At 44.6% G+C, this 17,457-nt stretch overlaps 1 protein-coding gene across 1 annotated transcript in view; it reads left to right on the top strand.

Annotated features, from left to right (window-relative positions):
• Positions 1 to 8,038: 8,038 nt before the first annotated feature.
• LOC9657220 (cytochrome P450 71A1) overlaps positions 8,039 to 17,457 on the top strand; it is a 19,586-nt gene continuing 10,167 nt past the window's right edge. Inside the window, exons 1-3 of the mRNA XM_002961431.2 lie at positions 8,039 to 8,794; positions 8,849 to 9,100; positions 9,165 to 9,412. Coding sequence (XP_002961477.2) covers positions 8,039 to 8,794; positions 8,849 to 9,100; positions 9,165 to 9,412 — 1,256 coding nt within the window. The remainder of the gene's footprint in view (positions 8,795 to 8,848; positions 9,101 to 9,164; positions 9,413 to 17,457) is intronic.

Raw genomic sequence — 17,457 nt, forward strand, 5'->3', positions numbered from 1 at the left:
AGGGTACTCCACCGACTAGAGCAGCGTGGAGCTTGGGCTTAGACCCAAGCCGGACGCAGAACAAGGAGCGACACAGCCCAGCGGGAGCCAAACTAATGTCTCAGGTGGTCGGACATGCATTCCAACCACTATCCCTACTATACATTTGGAACCCCCCACAGCCCCCCCCCTTGAGGGACACACGCTTTGGGCTTTCACCCCAAGCCACCCTTAGTACCAGGAGTTAGTCTCTGGAACAAGCTCAAAACTTACTAAATATGGAATGGCCTTAGATTGCGAATTTGGACACGGGACGAACACCATTGTGTTCAGGCCGACCTCAACATTCCGTAAATATGCCAAATGAGCGAATCTAGACACTTTCCATAAATAGCATTTGGGACCGAAATGAGACTAATACAAAGGGCGTGATAGCGAGGGTGTTTGGCAGACACGGTAAGCTATCATCCAGCGATATTGAGGGACTAGTCTCAATACGCGAGGGTTCTTGCCAAGCCAGTGCAAGACAGAGCAAAAGAGAACTAAAAGCCAAGCCGAGAATGCTCAGCTAGAAACACATAGGAGTTCCTACCTTATGTCCATCTGGCTAAGTACAGATGCTAAGCCCAGTTTACTAAAACTTGGACAAGAGGGGCCAATGATGGGAACCAGCAGTACCGACCTCCTGCCGTCATGGCAGTAAGGAAAGAGTGTCCGTAAGGACTGGTCGACAAGTATCTTTCGATACCCGAAGTCACATTCGCGACAATGCAGGAGCGTGGCCACCCCCAGATGCTGAAACGGCGTTAACAGCTACTGTTGAAGATACCCATGTTGGGCCGAGCTCACAACCTGCACAAGGTAAGGTCACATGAGGCCTCACGCCATTTTGATTATAGATCGTTGTGAATATTCAGACACGAGGACTGAAAAACGCACTGGTGGCGCATCGAAGAAGGACAAACAGACAAGCAATAGGAAAAAAGGAGGTACAAATTATATTTGCAATGGCGTGTGGTCTCATGCCATTCCTTGCAGGAGACACTTCTTCAAAGGCAAAACAGGCAAGCACCAGCCAAGCTCAAACTGACAGTGGTCATAAAAAGCGAAAGCACGTTGGACAGTCGTCGAGATCAGAGGCGTTTGATTCGAAAAGGAAGAAGGGCAACGAAAAGATGATAGGTAATGCCTCGCGGTTATGGCGTGTGTGCTCATGCCATTCATTGCAAATCAAGGGCTGAGTGAAAGCAGGCAGTCACCACCTCCTGACTCAGATTCCTATGGCGGACTCCCCTTCTCCAATCTCAATGGAGAGGTACAATGGATGAGGGATGCTTTTCAAGTCAGGGCCACGTTTTTCTCATCTTGTCGTCTTCGAAGGGTGCAAGAACATGCAGAAACCATGTTAAGACAGTCGGGTGAGGATACGGTCCTAGGTCACGCACTAAAATAGGCTATGGATGTCTTGTATTTTGAGATGGAGACTCGGCCAGATGATTTTCCCAAGATGGTCCTGGAAGAACAAGCCATCCAGCCTGAGCAGCCTATGGAAGAAATGCAGGAGGGGGATGAGGAGCCAGAGAAAGATAATGAGCAGGAAGAGCAGAAGGACGAAGAGGAGGACAAAGAAGAGGAGGACGAAGAAGAGGAGGACGAAGAGGACTTGGATGGTCCTCACAATGGTGACGATCACAATAACGACGACGACGATGATGACGACGATGGCTAGCCTGAGGTGGCCAAAGAGCAGCGGAGGAAGGTCATACAAGACAAACCATCAGGTAAATAATAGTACATCCATTCCTAACCTTTTACCATTTCTAACATTGTCCATGTAGGTCGTAGAGCAAATGGTAAGTAGAGATTATTCAGTTGAATTAAGATACAAACTCTAGCCTTTAGTGTTGAGGAAGGATAGTGCCAAGCAAGGGTCGAAACGTATGTCCAATCCTTCAGAATCAGCAGTGCGCCCAAGTGATATCGGTCCTAGTTCCTCAATAGCAGTTGATGGTAAATACAGTATAGTCGATTCAATGTGCTAATGAGTTTGTTTTTAGTAAGGATACCATCTCAATCGAAGGGAGATATTTGGACATGCATATGGATTTGCCAGTGGACTCTACTTGCCTGCAAGAGTCATCAGAGTTGGTGGAGGCTACTATCCATATCAACGCCAAGCAAGCTGACCACACTCCACTTGATACTGCCCATACCACTGAGTCAATCTTGTCCACGTATCCAACTGACGGTGACCAGGCGCCATTGGACCCGCATAAGGCCGCCCCAGCCACCGAGCCGGTCGTATCCTCATTTCCAACGGACTCAACGTGTGCCCAATCGTCTGACTATGCGCCGTTGGAACCTCCCTACACCGCCCCTGCTGCCTGTTCGGTCATGTCCACTTTGCCAACGGAGGCACCAGCTGAAATGGCGTGTGATCACACGCCATCGGAACCACCCCATGCCACTGTTGAGCTAGTTGTACCAGAGTCTACAGCTGAAATGGCATGTGCCCACACGCCATCGGATGCGATTGACCCCACATTGCAGAGGAGAGTATTTCCGCCCTTCACGTTTCCTCGACCAAAACCCTCTCAACGACCATCGGGAGCACCATTCGCTAATATTGTAGATGGTAAAATTGACTTGTACCATTTTTTATGCTGACGCATTTCATTTCAGAGTCACGGCGAAGGTACTGTATCATTTTTGATCTGAACGGTGTCCTTTTCTCCCATGAGCGTGGCTCGTCCTCGAATGTCATTGCACCCTCCAAAGCCTGCGGTCGCAAGTTGGTCAAAAGAGACAGATTCACATTAATCACATGGGAGAAACTGCGGGATCTAATAATGACCATGCGACACTTAAAACAAAGGGCCGGGTTCAATTTGCAATTGGGAGTTTGGACATCCATGATGCGCCACAATGCATTAACGTTGCTACAGATGATGCACGATCAGATGCGAGTAATATTACCATTTGACTTTCTCCTAATGTAGGAGGATTGCTTGACTATGGTCCATGTGAGGGGTAGCAAGCCCATCTTCGTCAAGCCAGAGGCTGTAGTGATGAACCGGACTGCTAGGTCAAGTGAAATCCTCATCATCGATGACTCGCCGATTAAAACTGCAGCGAACACGCACACATATGCAGTGCACCCCATCTCTTGCAGTATGGAAACTAGGGAGAAGAAACCGTATATTCTGGGGGACCTTGCAAAACGGCTTGGAGCGATGGTGATAGAGAACCGGCCAGTCCAGGAGGTGGCTGCAGAAATCAACCAAATGGCAGATGGAACGGTATATCAGAAGCCATTTGATCGGACAGGCACTAGTCATCATTTATGGCATGTATATTGTCTAGCCAAGCACTATCCGCATCTCCATAATCTGCTCAACTGGATGGGTTCTTTGACCACTGAACATGAGCGTGGACGTATTAGAGAAGAGATGGCATTACTATTGGGTTTAAATCCTGATAGTGTGGAGAGTGATGAAATTCCAAGATTATTGTATAGGCGTTGGAGGCAAAAAATAACAGTCTGAGATGGCATGTATTTATTTAAAAATGTAACTTATTATGGCATGGGGTTCCATGCCATTGTATTAATATTAAAAGACAATTCTTTGAGAGGATTTGCATTATACTAGAAGTGTTACAGCATGTTATTGGAAGTCTACGAAGTTGTTTTATTAATAAGGGGAAAGTAAAGATTGAATGGGGACTTGGGCTCCACCTAGACTCGGAGCAACTGAGCCAATATTAAAAGGATGGAAAGAAATTGGACGACGATGACAAGGAGAAGAGAGAGGTGAAGTAGTGGCAGGGGGAGGAGAAGTGATTGAGTAGACATTTCCTTGTTTAAAATAAAATGGCATGTGCCTCAATGCAGTTGAATTTTGTTATATTTATATACTATATAAAGGTTTGGAAACCTTATTTTACAAGTGGGATAATGACAATTCCCACTTTAACGAAATAGAGCTTATCTAGATGAAGAGCCTCAAAATGGCAATGCTAATCAACGGCCGAGGGAGGCTTTGCGAGAGATGGACGAAGAGTTCTGGGGATTCGTCCATGGAGATCTTTCTGGAGCTTTGGCAAGGCGGCTGCTGTGGCTGACTGGTGATGGCGGTAACAATTTGAGGGAAGCTGTGATCGTGGACTCCCATGTTAAGGTTTGATTGGAAACTTTCATTTCTTTCTTCTTCTTTTATTGAGACTTGGTTTTGCTACGCAATTAAAATTATGGCAACTAAAATTACTCAAGTCTCCCAATTAAAAGTAAATACCTCATGCATGAAATTTGTCTAGTCCTTTGTCTCACAGCTCATAAAATTCACACCATTGAATATTGTGGATTAGAAAATTGTGAAATGTACAAATTCTAAACCTAAAATCAGTCTCTAATTCTGAACAAATTGATGTTCCTCAATCACAGTAAAATTGGACAGTGCTAACCACAGTAAAATCACTAAAGGCTACTTTCAATATAGATTTAAGTTGATGAGGATATAATTTGGGAGTTTGAAGTTTAATGTGATAATCTACGATGCAAGATGGTTCACTATGACTACATTATTGCCGTGCAAAGAGGTTCAAAAGCATCTTTCCAGCATCTAGACCGAAATCATGTTTACATTTTTCGGAGGAATATGATGCAAGCCCAGAGGGGTCTGATTTGCAACGTGGAGGCCCTCTTGGCCAAAGGATTGGATAATGTGGCGAGACAGCGTGGCTGAGCCAAAAGAAATTCCAAGTATGAAAACATGTTCTTTGGGAGCTCTTGGAGAGCTTGCTGCGAAAGGGCACTTTTCCCTCCCCAAGGGCATCGATCTTGCTCAATGGTGCTTGAGCAAAGCCTTGGCTGCGTTCTTGGATAAAATGGAAGTGTGAGGATGATTCAAGGGATCATCCATGGTTTCAGCACCGTGGAAGCTTTGGCTGGCAGCTGGGGAGTGATAGAGTGTTATGATCCGGCGCAAAAAGACAAAGATCTCGTTGCCCTAGACTATGCTACGCCACCTCTTGAGGTTCCTCACCACCCAACCACCCCCGAGCTACCTCAAAAGCTCCACTGCGCCGCCGCTCCACTGTGAGCCCTAGGGTAGGTTTTGTCCCTTACCCTAACATGCCTTAATATACCCTTGAGCCTCCCTTTGACCGACGTTGACCACGTAGTCAAAGCTGGCGCCTAACAATTCTTCCCCCCCAACAAAGTCCTTGTCCCAAGGACAAGTTGTACTGGTGATCACCCTTTCTGGGGAATCCTGCTCAAGCTCCTCCATATTCTTGCTAAAAACAAGAATATCATCCAAGAAAATCTCCACAAACTCATGAAGATAATGCCCAAATACCTCCGTCATCAACCAAGTAAATGTGGCCGGTGCATTCGTCAAACCAAACGGCATAACGATAAACTCAAAATGTCCAAAGCTTGTGTTGAATGCCGTCTTGGAGATAGATGCATCATCCATTGCAATCTGATGATATCCACTCCTCAGATCAATCTTGGTAAACACTCGTGCTTCACCAAGCTTGTCTAGGATATCATCCACACGTGGCATCGGCATCTTGTCCTTCACTGTCTTCTTGTTTAAAGCACGGTAGTCAATACACATCCGCATTGAACCGTCCTTCTTCTTCACAAGCAAGATCGGAGCACCAAACGGAGACTTACTTGGCTGAATAAATCCAAACTCAAGTAACTCCTTGACTTGTCGTTGAACTTCTTGCTCCTCCGCATAACTTAACCGAAATGGACGCCAGTAAATTGGCCGCGTCCCCGGCTCCAATGTAATCCCATGCTCCACACCTCGTAATGGAGGCAATCCATGAGGAAGTTCAGATGGAAAAACATCAGAAAACTCGTCGAGTACATCCCGTACTGCTGCTTCTCCCCCACACAAACAGCAAGTAACTCGAAAGTGCTTTTCCATTACGACAAGCCCTCTTCAAAGATGTAGCAAAGAGCATAACAACTGGTGGTTGAACGCCCTCGCCAAACCACACATCTTTAACGCCACCATACTCCAGCGAGATACGCTTAATGCTCCACTTTATCTCTGGATCCACCTTCACCAACCATGGCATCCCAAGAATGAGATCCACACGATGGATATCCGCGAGATAAAAAGTCTCCACAAGTGTGGTTTTGCCAACCAACACTTCCAGCCCCTCGACACAAGCATCGAAATGCTGAGCAGAGGTAGCTGCACCTTCCACTGTGTATGGAAGAACTCCACGTGTGTTCAGGCAATGCTCCGCAACAAACTTTGCCGAAACAAAGTTGTCATCGCTCCCACTATCCAGTAAAATCCGCACTGGATCGCCACGGAACACGCCCTCTAGCATTAAAGCTGATTCATGCGTATCCTCGAGCTCCATCTTGTTCCATACACAGTTGAGTTGACGAGCAACGATCGAAAGTCTCTTCCTCTGACCGGAATGGTCGTTCTCGTCATCCTCACGCTGTAAAGCTTGCAACTTTTTAGTATCTGACTTACCGTGAGAAGATGATTGGCCATTCTTCTTGTCCTGCTGCTTGTTCTTCAACTGCGGACAATCAGCCTTGTAGTGTCCAAGTTCGCCGCAATGATGACAACCCTGTCTATAATTCTTCACAAAGAACTTCTGCTTCTTGGACCCCTTTGCATCTGAAGTAGTCACCACCGACTTCAACTTGTGATGCTTGTTCCCATCTTTGTGTCCACGGCAATCATCACGACGATTCTCGACAGAAGGACTCCGCGAACGCTTGCGAGACTTGTGCTTGTCATTGTCAAGTCGACGAGCCGCATCAAAGAGCTCCTCCAAACTCTTTGTAGGTTGAGAATGACGCAAGTGTTGCCACATGCTCTCACTATGTAGGCCATCAATGAAGTAGGACTTGTTCTGATCTGGATCCTTCGTTGGAACACGACTAATCAAGCGAGTAAGCTTCTCAATATAATCCCCGAGCGTCATTTTCCCTTGCTGGAAATGGCGAAGTTCTGTACGAGCATTCTCCACATCGTAATGAGGGGCAAAACGTAAAGGGAAAGCAGCCTCAAACTCATCCATGGTAGACATTGGTGGTTTCTTATCCGCAACACGGGACTCCTCAAGCCAATTCCACCATCGAAGACCCGCATCACACAAAACCATCGGAATAGCCACTAAAGCCTCTACATCTGGAGTTCCTCTAGCAGCCAAAAACTTCTTCACATTGGCTAGCCAAGCAAGACACTCGTCCACACCACCATCACCGGAAAAGGTTGGAATCTTGAGTCGATCTACCAAAGAAGGCTTACTTGGAGCGCTACCTCGTCCAGCCTCGAGTGCCTCAACACGCCCACGCATGGTATCCATCATGTCATGCATCTCGTCTTGCATCTCTTGCTGATTTTTATTAAGGGCTCGCAGCTCATGAACCACATCTTGAATGGTCCAAATCTCCGCAGCTTCGTCGGCACCATCGTCGGCACCACCATCGACAATAGGATTCCAGTGTTCAGCTTGGTCGGCCATCGCAACCAATCCTCTGATACCAATGTTATGATCCGGCGCAAAAAGACAAAGATCTCGTTGCCCTAGACTATGCTACGCCACCTCTTGAGGTTCCTCACCACCCAACCACCCCCGAGCAACCTCAAAAGCTCCACTGCGCCGCCGCTCCACTGTGAGCCCTAGGGTAGGTTTTGTCCCTTACCCTAACATGCCTTAATATACCCTTGAGCCTCCCTTTGACCGACGTTGACCACGTAGTCAAAGCTGGCGCCTAACATAGAGCAAGCCCTGGCTATGGGGCGTGGCGACAAGGAAAAGATCTCCATCCCTCGGCACCACATCATCAATTTCTTTTCTCCACGCGGGCCTAAATCAGAGCGACCTTTTTAGAAAGGTTGTTTCTCAACGAAAGGCTTGCTTCCATGCATCATTCACCATTTGAAGTGTTTATAAGGACACACTACATTTCCAAACTTCCATGGAGCACATCACAGCTTTTTTCGCCTTCTTGGCTTCTTTCTTCTTGGTCATCTTCTACTATGATCGATCTAAATAACGCAGCTCCCATGTCATGCCTCCAAGCCCCCGGGCCTTTCCAATCCTCGGCCACATTCCACTCCTGGCTAGCAATTCTCGTGGGCCGCATCTCATCCTCTTCGATCTCGCCAAGAAGCTCGGCCTGATCTTCTACCTCCGCCTGGGCTACACCCCCACGCTCGTCATCTCGTCAGCCAAGATCGCCCAAGAGATCCTCAAGACCCACGACAGGACCTTCTCCTCGCGGCCATCGCTCACGTTTGCCGAGGCGATCCTCCCAGACGATCTCATCTTCGCGCGCTATGGCACGAGATGGAGGGAGCTCCGCAAGATCTGCACGCTCGAGCTCTTCACCGCGCGCCGCGTGGGGAGCTTTGCGGCAGTGAGGCAAGCGGAGATGGAGAAGTTCCTGGCGATGCTCTCCCAGAATCTGGGAAGAACGGTGAACATGACCCACGAGCTCAGCGTCCTCACCTTGGAGATCATGCAAACGCTCGTGTTTGGGACGAGCCGGACCTTCGGTGCCAACGATTTCCTCCGCTTGGTCCACCAGGCGAACGAGCTGGGCGGGAGGCTACACATCGGCGATTACGTCCCATGGCTTAAATGGATGGATATCTCGCTGCCCAAGCTGAGAACCTTAGCAACCAAATTCCATGCCTTGCTTCAAGCACACATTGAAGAGCACCGATCCTCTATAGCCAAGCAAGGACATGGCGGCGAGAGCTTCCTGGACGTCTTGCTCTCGCTCGACAACATGTCAGATCTTACCATCCGGTGCCTCATGCTGGTAAGACTGGGGGTTGACTTGAGTGTTGACTAACTCGTTGGCCGTCCTTGCTAGGATGCTGTGAGTGCAGGGCTGGACACGACTGCCACAGCGATAGAATGGGCTCTCATAGAGCTACTTCTTCATCCACAAATCTTGGCAAAAGCCCAGAAGGAATTGGACGACGTGATCCCTGCTAGTAGTGCCATCGTGAGTGAGGCCGACATTCCCAATCTCAAGTACCTCGGCGCGATTGTCAAGAAGAGCCTGCGCCAGCACCCACCGGCACCACTCATGGTTCCACGCGAATCCACCGCCGAGTGTAAGGTAAGTAGTCTAAAAGGTTTGATCCTCGCTAGATCTCTGAATTTGTTATCAACATGTATGAAAGCTTGAAGAAGCTGGCTACATGATCCCAGCCAAAACCCAAGTGTTGATCAACCTCTATGCCATCGGCCGGGATCCAAACATCTGGGAGAACCCTCTGGAATTCATCCTGGAGAGGATGAGTAATGAATTCAATGCGGCTGTGGAACCCATGACATTTTGCTTTGGCCGGCGATCCTGCCCGGGGATGAACTTGGGGTTGACTGCTGTTCATCTCGTCTCCCTACAGGTTCAACTGGACAACACCGGATGGTAAAGAGGTGGACGTGGGCAAAAGGGGGTCGGGTCACGCTCATGCGGGCTTGTCCACTTGCATTGGTTCCACTTCTTTGCAAGTAGTCAAACATATTGACTAGAATAAACAGAGTGTGTTTATTAAAGTACACTTTCTTGCTTTGTGAGAGGTTAGCTTGGAAGCTCCCAATTTGCCATGATACTGGTCCAATGCGCTTCAGTGCAATTCTATTCACAGTTTTTAGGCAATTATCTCAAAAGATCTACCAGGGTAAAGATTTTGATTTCTTCCTCTCTCTAATCTGTTCTAGTCTTGCTTTGCGCAAGCTTTGTTTGGATATTGGGCTCATTTTTGGGTTTCAGTATGAATGTAGGAAGGGTGAGATGGAAAACTTCAATCTGGATTGAATGGGATTTTGGAGTTAAAGAGAAAATGTCCCTATAAGTTTATTTGTGGGAGCTTGTTCTTTGGCTAAGTGACTTCAAACAATCAACACCCTTTCATCTTTAAGATGTCTACCTTTAGTTCTGCTTCTAGTGTAGACATTGTACAACGAATGGATATGGATGGGATACTTAACTAATTCCTAAATCTATTTTAACCACATGGAACGAGTTTCAGGATGGTCAACTATAGGAGCCCATGTGTATGATCACAAGTAAGTGGCTTTTCATTTTTTAAGGATCCCATACCGGTTTACATTATACCCATTCCTTCTATAAGTTGCAGTGCAACTTGACTATAGCTATAGCTGAATTCAAGGTTCAGGATTTCCAAGCTCAAATTGTCTTTTGGACATGTATGCCTAAGGTTGTTGAATAATAAACCGGGAAAAAACCTAACTTCTGTGGTTTCATGGCAGATGCTACTAGTGCTAATTGGTTTGTTATGTGGCAAGTGTTTGGAGGTGATAAAAGTCAGCCATTACAGAGTTTAATCAGCTTTGTTGGGAATGGATGGATGCATCAATTAAAGAGGAGCACGAGGCAAAGGCAAATAAGATGTGCATATAGTGGTGGGAAGGAGACAAAGTGTCAATTGAACACCTTTCACAAATGGAGTGTTGGCTTGCATGGTGGGAAGTTCGAATATTTCAATGGGGCCATTATATTCTCCATGTAAGTTTTCTTTCATTTTCTTTTCTTGTTACATTCAAATGTTGCATTTTTCCTATGATCAACCACTTGATGACATAGTACTTACACCAACAATTAATCTCTTTAAAAGCAAACATTGGAGTTGGAGAGCTTCAGAAGCAAGAAAAGGAAAAGTGTCCCTTTATGAAGCTACACTCTCCGACTTCACTAGATCTCTTGAGCAATCATCAAAAGCTTTGGTTGCATAGGAAGCAAGGTTTGCTAGTATAGGTCCAAACTTAGACAAGCTTCGAAAGTGGGTTGGTAGAAGGACAACACTAGCAGTAGGGTCAATATCTAAGATGGTGGAGGAAGTTGTTACTGGAACTCCTATGGAATCAAATTATGAACCACTTGGGGACATGAGGACAACCCGTTTGAAGCATCGACAGACATTTGATGAGCCCAACATCACTCCTTCTGGCTCTCACCGTCCAGAGTTTGACTACTATTCTATTCCACGACACCAGAAAAGAACTAAGGAGCATGGAGTGGTGGAGGCATAAGAGAAGATCAAGCTGGCAAAAGAGTTGAAGTGTAAAATCACAAAGACAAACTACATTAGTGCTGTGGCTAAGGAGTTTGTTGTTGTGACTGAGTCGTCAAAGGGTACAAGCTACACTGTCAAAATCTGTGAAAATCCATCCTATACTTGTTCAAATTTTACACAGAGGGAGAACAGAGGAAAGGTATATTTAGCTTGCAAGCACATCTATTACATTTTTATGCAGGAACAAAACCAAGATCCTAAGATTGACCATCATATCCACCAGACAAGCTTCACAGTTGCGGAGCTTGAGAAGTGTTTTTAGATTGCTTTTAGTGTTCGGATCTATATTTATATTTGTATTTTATTGGTCGAATTTACTTGGAAATATAGATTAAATCAAAATTTAAAAAATGAAAAGGTGTTGGTTCGGGATGAACCAATGTTTTTCTTGTATTTGAGAAGCCGTGAGCTCATGAACTCAAAATATACATGAGCTTATTACACGAGCAAATTTGGTAGAAAGTTATTCGCGACATCTACTAGTCTTCCAAGGGAAGCTTGAAAGTAGCTAGATCCTTATTAACACAGGTGCTTTAGATAATTTTATAGCTGTAAATATAGTTTGGCAAGCTGGACTAATAGTGCAGTGGTTGGGTGAACCAAGGACGATAGAATTTGTTCAAGGTAGCTAAAACATCAATGAGGTACTTCAAGCAAGAGTTGAAATAAGGACATGGAAAATAGACATAGATTTCACCGTGTTAGACATGGCAGGATTTGATGTGATTTTTGGGATGGATCAATTCAATTAGTTTTTGATAGCCTTACATGGACAAGGTAAGAATCTAGTGGTATTGGCAAATGCCCGAGGAGAACAATTTAGGGTGGAGGCCTAGGATTTAAAGGTAGGGCAATATAAGGCTAAAGACTCCTACTTAAACTTGGTATCCATGAGATGTAGCATTTTTGTGCTTACTCTCAATAGGGAGTGGACCAAATGGGAAAAAATAAGATGGTATAAACAATGGAATATGAGGTAGTATTTGTCCACCTCAACGGGAAATTAAGGAAGACTCCCATGTTGGCATTATCAAATTGTAAGCAACCAAAAAGAATAATTTGACAGACAGTCCATAGAATTCAAATATAAAGGGAAAAGGCCTATGAATAAAAGTGCACCCCCTTTTTCAATCGATTAAGGCTCTTAGGATACTTGGGGTTAAATGTCCTTGGGTTTGAATAATATTGGGTTGGATGACCTCCTGGGAAGTCTAAATTCATGAGCTTACATTTGGTATTAGAGAGGTCTTAGGTTCGACTCTGTTGGTTGGCTAAGGGAATCACACCACATATTGATTGATATCTGGTAGGTCTAGTTTGCTCTGGTTGGGCTCTACTCGAGGGGTAGGGTGTCAAGAGAGCAGGGATCTTGGAAGAGTTATAACTCTCAGCTTCGCTCGACCCGAGGAGTAGGGTGTCAAGAGAGTGGGGATCTTGGGAGAGTTATGGCTCTCAGCTTCCATTCATGAGGGCGTCAACTTGTAGGAAAACATAATGGATTGTAAGCAAAAAAAAAAACCACTCGAGAGATGGTCGTTCAAATATAAAGAGAAAAAGCCCATGAATAAGAGTGCACCCCCTTTTCCAATCAGTTAAGGGTCTTAGGATACTTGGGATTAAGTGTCCTTGGGTTTGAATAGTACTGGGTTGGGTGACCAAATAGACTCAAATTCAAGAGCTTACACAGACTTTGGTAAGGACTTTGAGGTAGAAATGGACACTTTACATTGTGTGTTGGGTGTAATTTTGAAGCAAGACAACCACCAATGGCATTCTTCTTGAAGAAGTTGGACAAGGCTCAATGAAAGTGGCATGTCCACAAAAAGAAAATATTTGCAATGGTCAAAGCGCTCTGAGCAAAGGCCATTAAACAAAGGAATGGTGCCAAACTCCTAAGCATAGAGGTAAGGAGTAAAGGAACTAGAGCATGGAGTGACTCCTAGAATGGTGCCAAACTCCTAAGCATAGAGGTAAGGAGTAAAGGAACTAGAGCATGGAGTGACTCTTGAGTGTAAGCTCCTAAGCATAGAGGTAAGGAGTAAAGGAACCAAAGCATGGAGTGACTCCTGAGTGTAAGCCCAGGGAGTAAAGGGATAGGAGCACAGAGTGACTGTTCCAAAGGAATGGTGCTAAAATTCTAAACATAGAGGTAAGGAGTAAAGGAACCAGAGCATGGAGTGACTCCTAAGTGTAAGCCCAGAGAGCAAAGGGATAGGAGCACAAAGTGAATTGGAATAGTCCTGGAGCATTTAACATCCCAATGCTAGAACTAGCATGCAAAACAGAGCCAAATAGAATTTAGCACTATTTCAATATACCGGTGGCCTAATGCAAGGATATGGGTACTCCACCAGCTAGCATGGTGTGGAACTTAGGTTTAGACTCAAGCCAGATGCAAAACAAGAATAGGCACGCAAGCTAAAGCTAGATTATACCACAAGTTAGTTGGCCATGCCAGACTTACCCACTATCCCTACTATACATTTGAAACAAAATGCTACTAACACAAGGTGCATGATAGTGAGGGTGTTTGGCAGACGTGATAAACTATCATTTGGCGATATTAAGGGACTAGTCTCAGTATATAAGGGTTCTTGTTAAGCAAATGAAAGATAGAGAAAAAAAAAACTAAGAGCTGTTAGGGCATAGCTAAGGGAATATCCCCATCTTCCTTGTATAAAACCCTTGCCCCAAAAGGGCAATAGAGGGGCATTTGTGAAGAGCATTAGAGCATTTCTCGTGTTTGAGTGAGTGTTGGGGGAGGTGCCTCTCCTTTCCTCAACAAATGGTGAACCCAGCGTGATATGCAATCCTTTTTACTACATCATTTCTCTCTTTTTCTTTTGACTGGAGACTTTGAGAAGCAATTTCTCGTTCATCTTGCAGTGGTTCTGCTTGATCTTAGGCACGTTAGATAGGTCTTAAGCTCCTCTTTTCGGCAAGCTATAGCACTCATCAAGCTGTGCAATATTTAAGGAGATACAATGTTTCTTGGCTCGGTTTGGTGAATATTTTGGGGATTTTCACTTTCTTGCCTAGATTCTTGGCCTAATTTCTCAAAGCAATGCATTTGGGTTTGTAGATATGACCTAGATCTACAGGTAGTGGTAATTCTTGGCACTAGATTTGGGCAAATTTATAGCATGCAAAAAGATTTTCTTCTCCAACTATATAAGGGCATCTTTGTAACAGAAATTTGCACTACTCCGGGCTTTGTTTTAGATGCTATTTGTTTCTGGAGGTGCTCCTAGTCCTAGGCTATCTGAGAATACTGATGGTGCTATGGTATCAATCTAGATTGGTGACATGTAAATGTTTTCCACAATATTGGTGTTCTAGGCTATCTTTTTCTTGGATCTCGAGGAATATTGAGGCATCTTTGTTAGGCACCAAATTAGCATAATAGGATAAGGAAAGGGCCTTGCAATCAAGTGATCACCCCTTCAGTCAGTTGGCTTAGGGTGTAAGAGATAAGATCCTAACATTAGTATCGGAGCCCAGTTCGATTCTTATGGCTGACAAGTGGGGTAGGAATATTCTAAAGGAATATTCAACATGGTGGATCTAGAGGGAGAACCAAGGTTTGGTAAACCCTAAGAGAAGGACTATGGTGACCAAATGGTGGCCTAAGTATGATCGCAAACGATCATTCTTTGATGAGGGGGAGGATTGTTAAGCACTAGGTTAGTATAATAGGATAAGGAAAGGGCCCTCCAATCAAGTGATCATCCCTTTAGCCAATTGGTTTAGAGTGTAAGGGATAGGATCCTAACATTGGTATCAAAGCCCAGTTTGATTCTCGTGGTTGACAAGTGGGGCAAGAATATTCTAAAGGAATATTCAACATGGTGGATCTAGAGGGAGAACCAAGGTTTGGTAAACCCTAAAAGAAGGACCATAGTGACCAGATGGTGGCTTAAGTATGATTGCGGACGATCATTCCTTGATGAGGGGGAGGATGGTGACCAGATGGTGGCCTAAGTATGATCGCGGACGATCATTCCCTAATGAGGGGGAGGATTGTTAGGCATCAGGTCAGCATAATAGGATAAAGAAAGGGCTCTGAAATCATGTGATCACCCCTTTAGCCAGTTGGCTTAGGGTGTAAGGGATAGGATCCTAACATTGGTATTGGAGCCCAGTTCGATTCTCGTGGTTGATCGCAGATGTTCATTCCCTAACGAGGGGGAGGATTGTTAGGCACTAGGTCAACATAATAGGATAAGGAAAGGGCCTTACAATCAACTGATCACCCCTTTAGCCAATTGGCTTAGGGTGTAAGGGATAGGATCCTAACATTGGTATTGGAGCCTAATTCAATTCTCGTGACTAATAGAGTGGGGCAAAAATGTTTTGAAGGAATATTCAACATGGTGGATCTAGAGGGAGAACCAAGGCTTGGTAGACCCTAAAAGAAGGACTATGGTGACCAGATAGTGGCCTAAGTATGATCGTGGACGATCATTCCCTGACGAGGGGAGGATTGTTAAGCACTAAGTCAGGATGATAGGATAAAGAAAGGGCTCTATAATCAAGTGATTACCCCTTTAGCTAATTGGCTTAGGGTGTAAGGGATAGGATTTTAACATTGGTATACGAGGGAGGTTGAATTCTCGTGGCTGACAAGTGGGGCAAGAATATTCTAAAGGAATATTCAACATAGTGGAATATCCTAATAGGATAAAGAAAGGGCCCTGCAATCAAGTGATCACCCGTTTAGCCAGTTGGCTTAGGGTGTAAGGGATAGGATCCTAATATTGGTATCGGAGCCCAGTTCGATTCTCGTGGTTGATCGCAGATGTTCATTCCCTAACGAGGGGAGGATTGTTAGGAACCAAGTCAGGATAATAGGATAAAGAAAGGGCTCTGCAATCAATTGATCACCCCTTTAACCAGTTGGCTTAGGGTGTAAGGGATAGGATCTTAACATTGGTATCGGAGCCCAGTTCGATTCTCGTGGTTGACAAGTAGGGCAAGAATATTCTAAAGGAATATTAAACATGGTGGATCTAGAGGGAGAACTAAGGCTTGGTAGACCGTAAGAGAAGGACCATGGTGACCGGATGGTTGCCTAAATATGATCGCAGATGTTCATTCCCTAACGAGGGGAGGATTGTTAGGCATCAGGTCAAAATAATAGGATAAAGAAAGGGCCCTGCAATCAAGTGATTAGTTGGCTTAGGGTGTAAGGGATAGAATCCTAACATTGGTGGGATAGAATCCTAACATTGGTATCGGAGCCCAATTCGATTCTCATATGTAATAGGCTGTCCCTCTTGAGCACTAAGAACTCCTCCCAGTGCTATCAACCGTATATAGGGTTATATTTCCACACTTGAGGTTGCTTTTGTGAGTACTGACATATTTTTGAGCTAGAAAAAGGTGAAAAAGGAACTTGTTAAAATTTTGTATCACTTATTGATGATTTGCCATTTTGGCATTTATAATCTTAATATCATCTTTATAATAATCTTTTTTATTTTGTGGGGAGTAATCTTGTTAATAATTTACAATTGGTGGTACCTTCAATATTTATTCCATACTTTCTCTATACTTATCATGACTTTCCTATTCTAAGTGGATATATAAGACATCAATATGTGATTTGTGAAGTTATACAAGTTTTTTTATTGGTCAGAGATACGACATAATGTTATTCGGTATATACATAATTATGTTTTGTGCCAAGTTCGTAATACTCCCCCTTGTGCTATAGAAGGGCAATGAATTCAATTACAGTTTCCTATTCATTTGAGTTAATGGTGTTTGATCTGATGGGGCTTTTTCCAAGGTCAATTGTTGCCAATGAATATGTCATTATTGCCTTTGACTATTTGACCCACAATAGACACCCAAAGGTACCACTAACATATCAACCTATTATGCTAAAGTCGTGTCTATTCACCTTTATCTCATTGATAGTCCAAGACCACTTATACCATAGTCCCATCTCTCAAAGACTGAGCAATCCATCCACAAGTGGTCATCCCATGACCATAAGTTAGCATCATTATGATAACTAAAGACATGGGGAACACCCTTCCCCAATATCCCTTTCTTGGTCCTCACCAAGTTCCTTTCTATTCACAGTAGTACTTGCCAACATTACCATTGAGTTAGGGCCCAAATGCCTCTCATTCACATTTGGGACTTCCTCACCACGTGACCATATCCTTGGTCACCACACAAGAGGATTGCTTTTTTTCCTTTTCACAGTTTAGGACTTTGAGACATATTTCAAAACACTGTAGCCATATACAAGCCTTTTAAGTATTCCCCCCACCTTATGCCTCTTGGTGCCCTAGCCAGGTGACTAGAGTAAAGTTCCAATGAGCCATACCAAGTATCTAAATAAGTACTGCCACACACACTGAAT

This window comes from Selaginella moellendorffii, unplaced genomic scaffold (genome assembly GCF_000143415.4).
Source record: "Selaginella moellendorffii unplaced genomic scaffold, v1.0 SELMOscaffold_1, whole genome shotgun sequence".
In the NCBI taxonomy this organism is placed as follows: domain Eukaryota; kingdom Viridiplantae; phylum Streptophyta; class Lycopodiopsida; order Selaginellales; family Selaginellaceae; genus Selaginella; species Selaginella moellendorffii.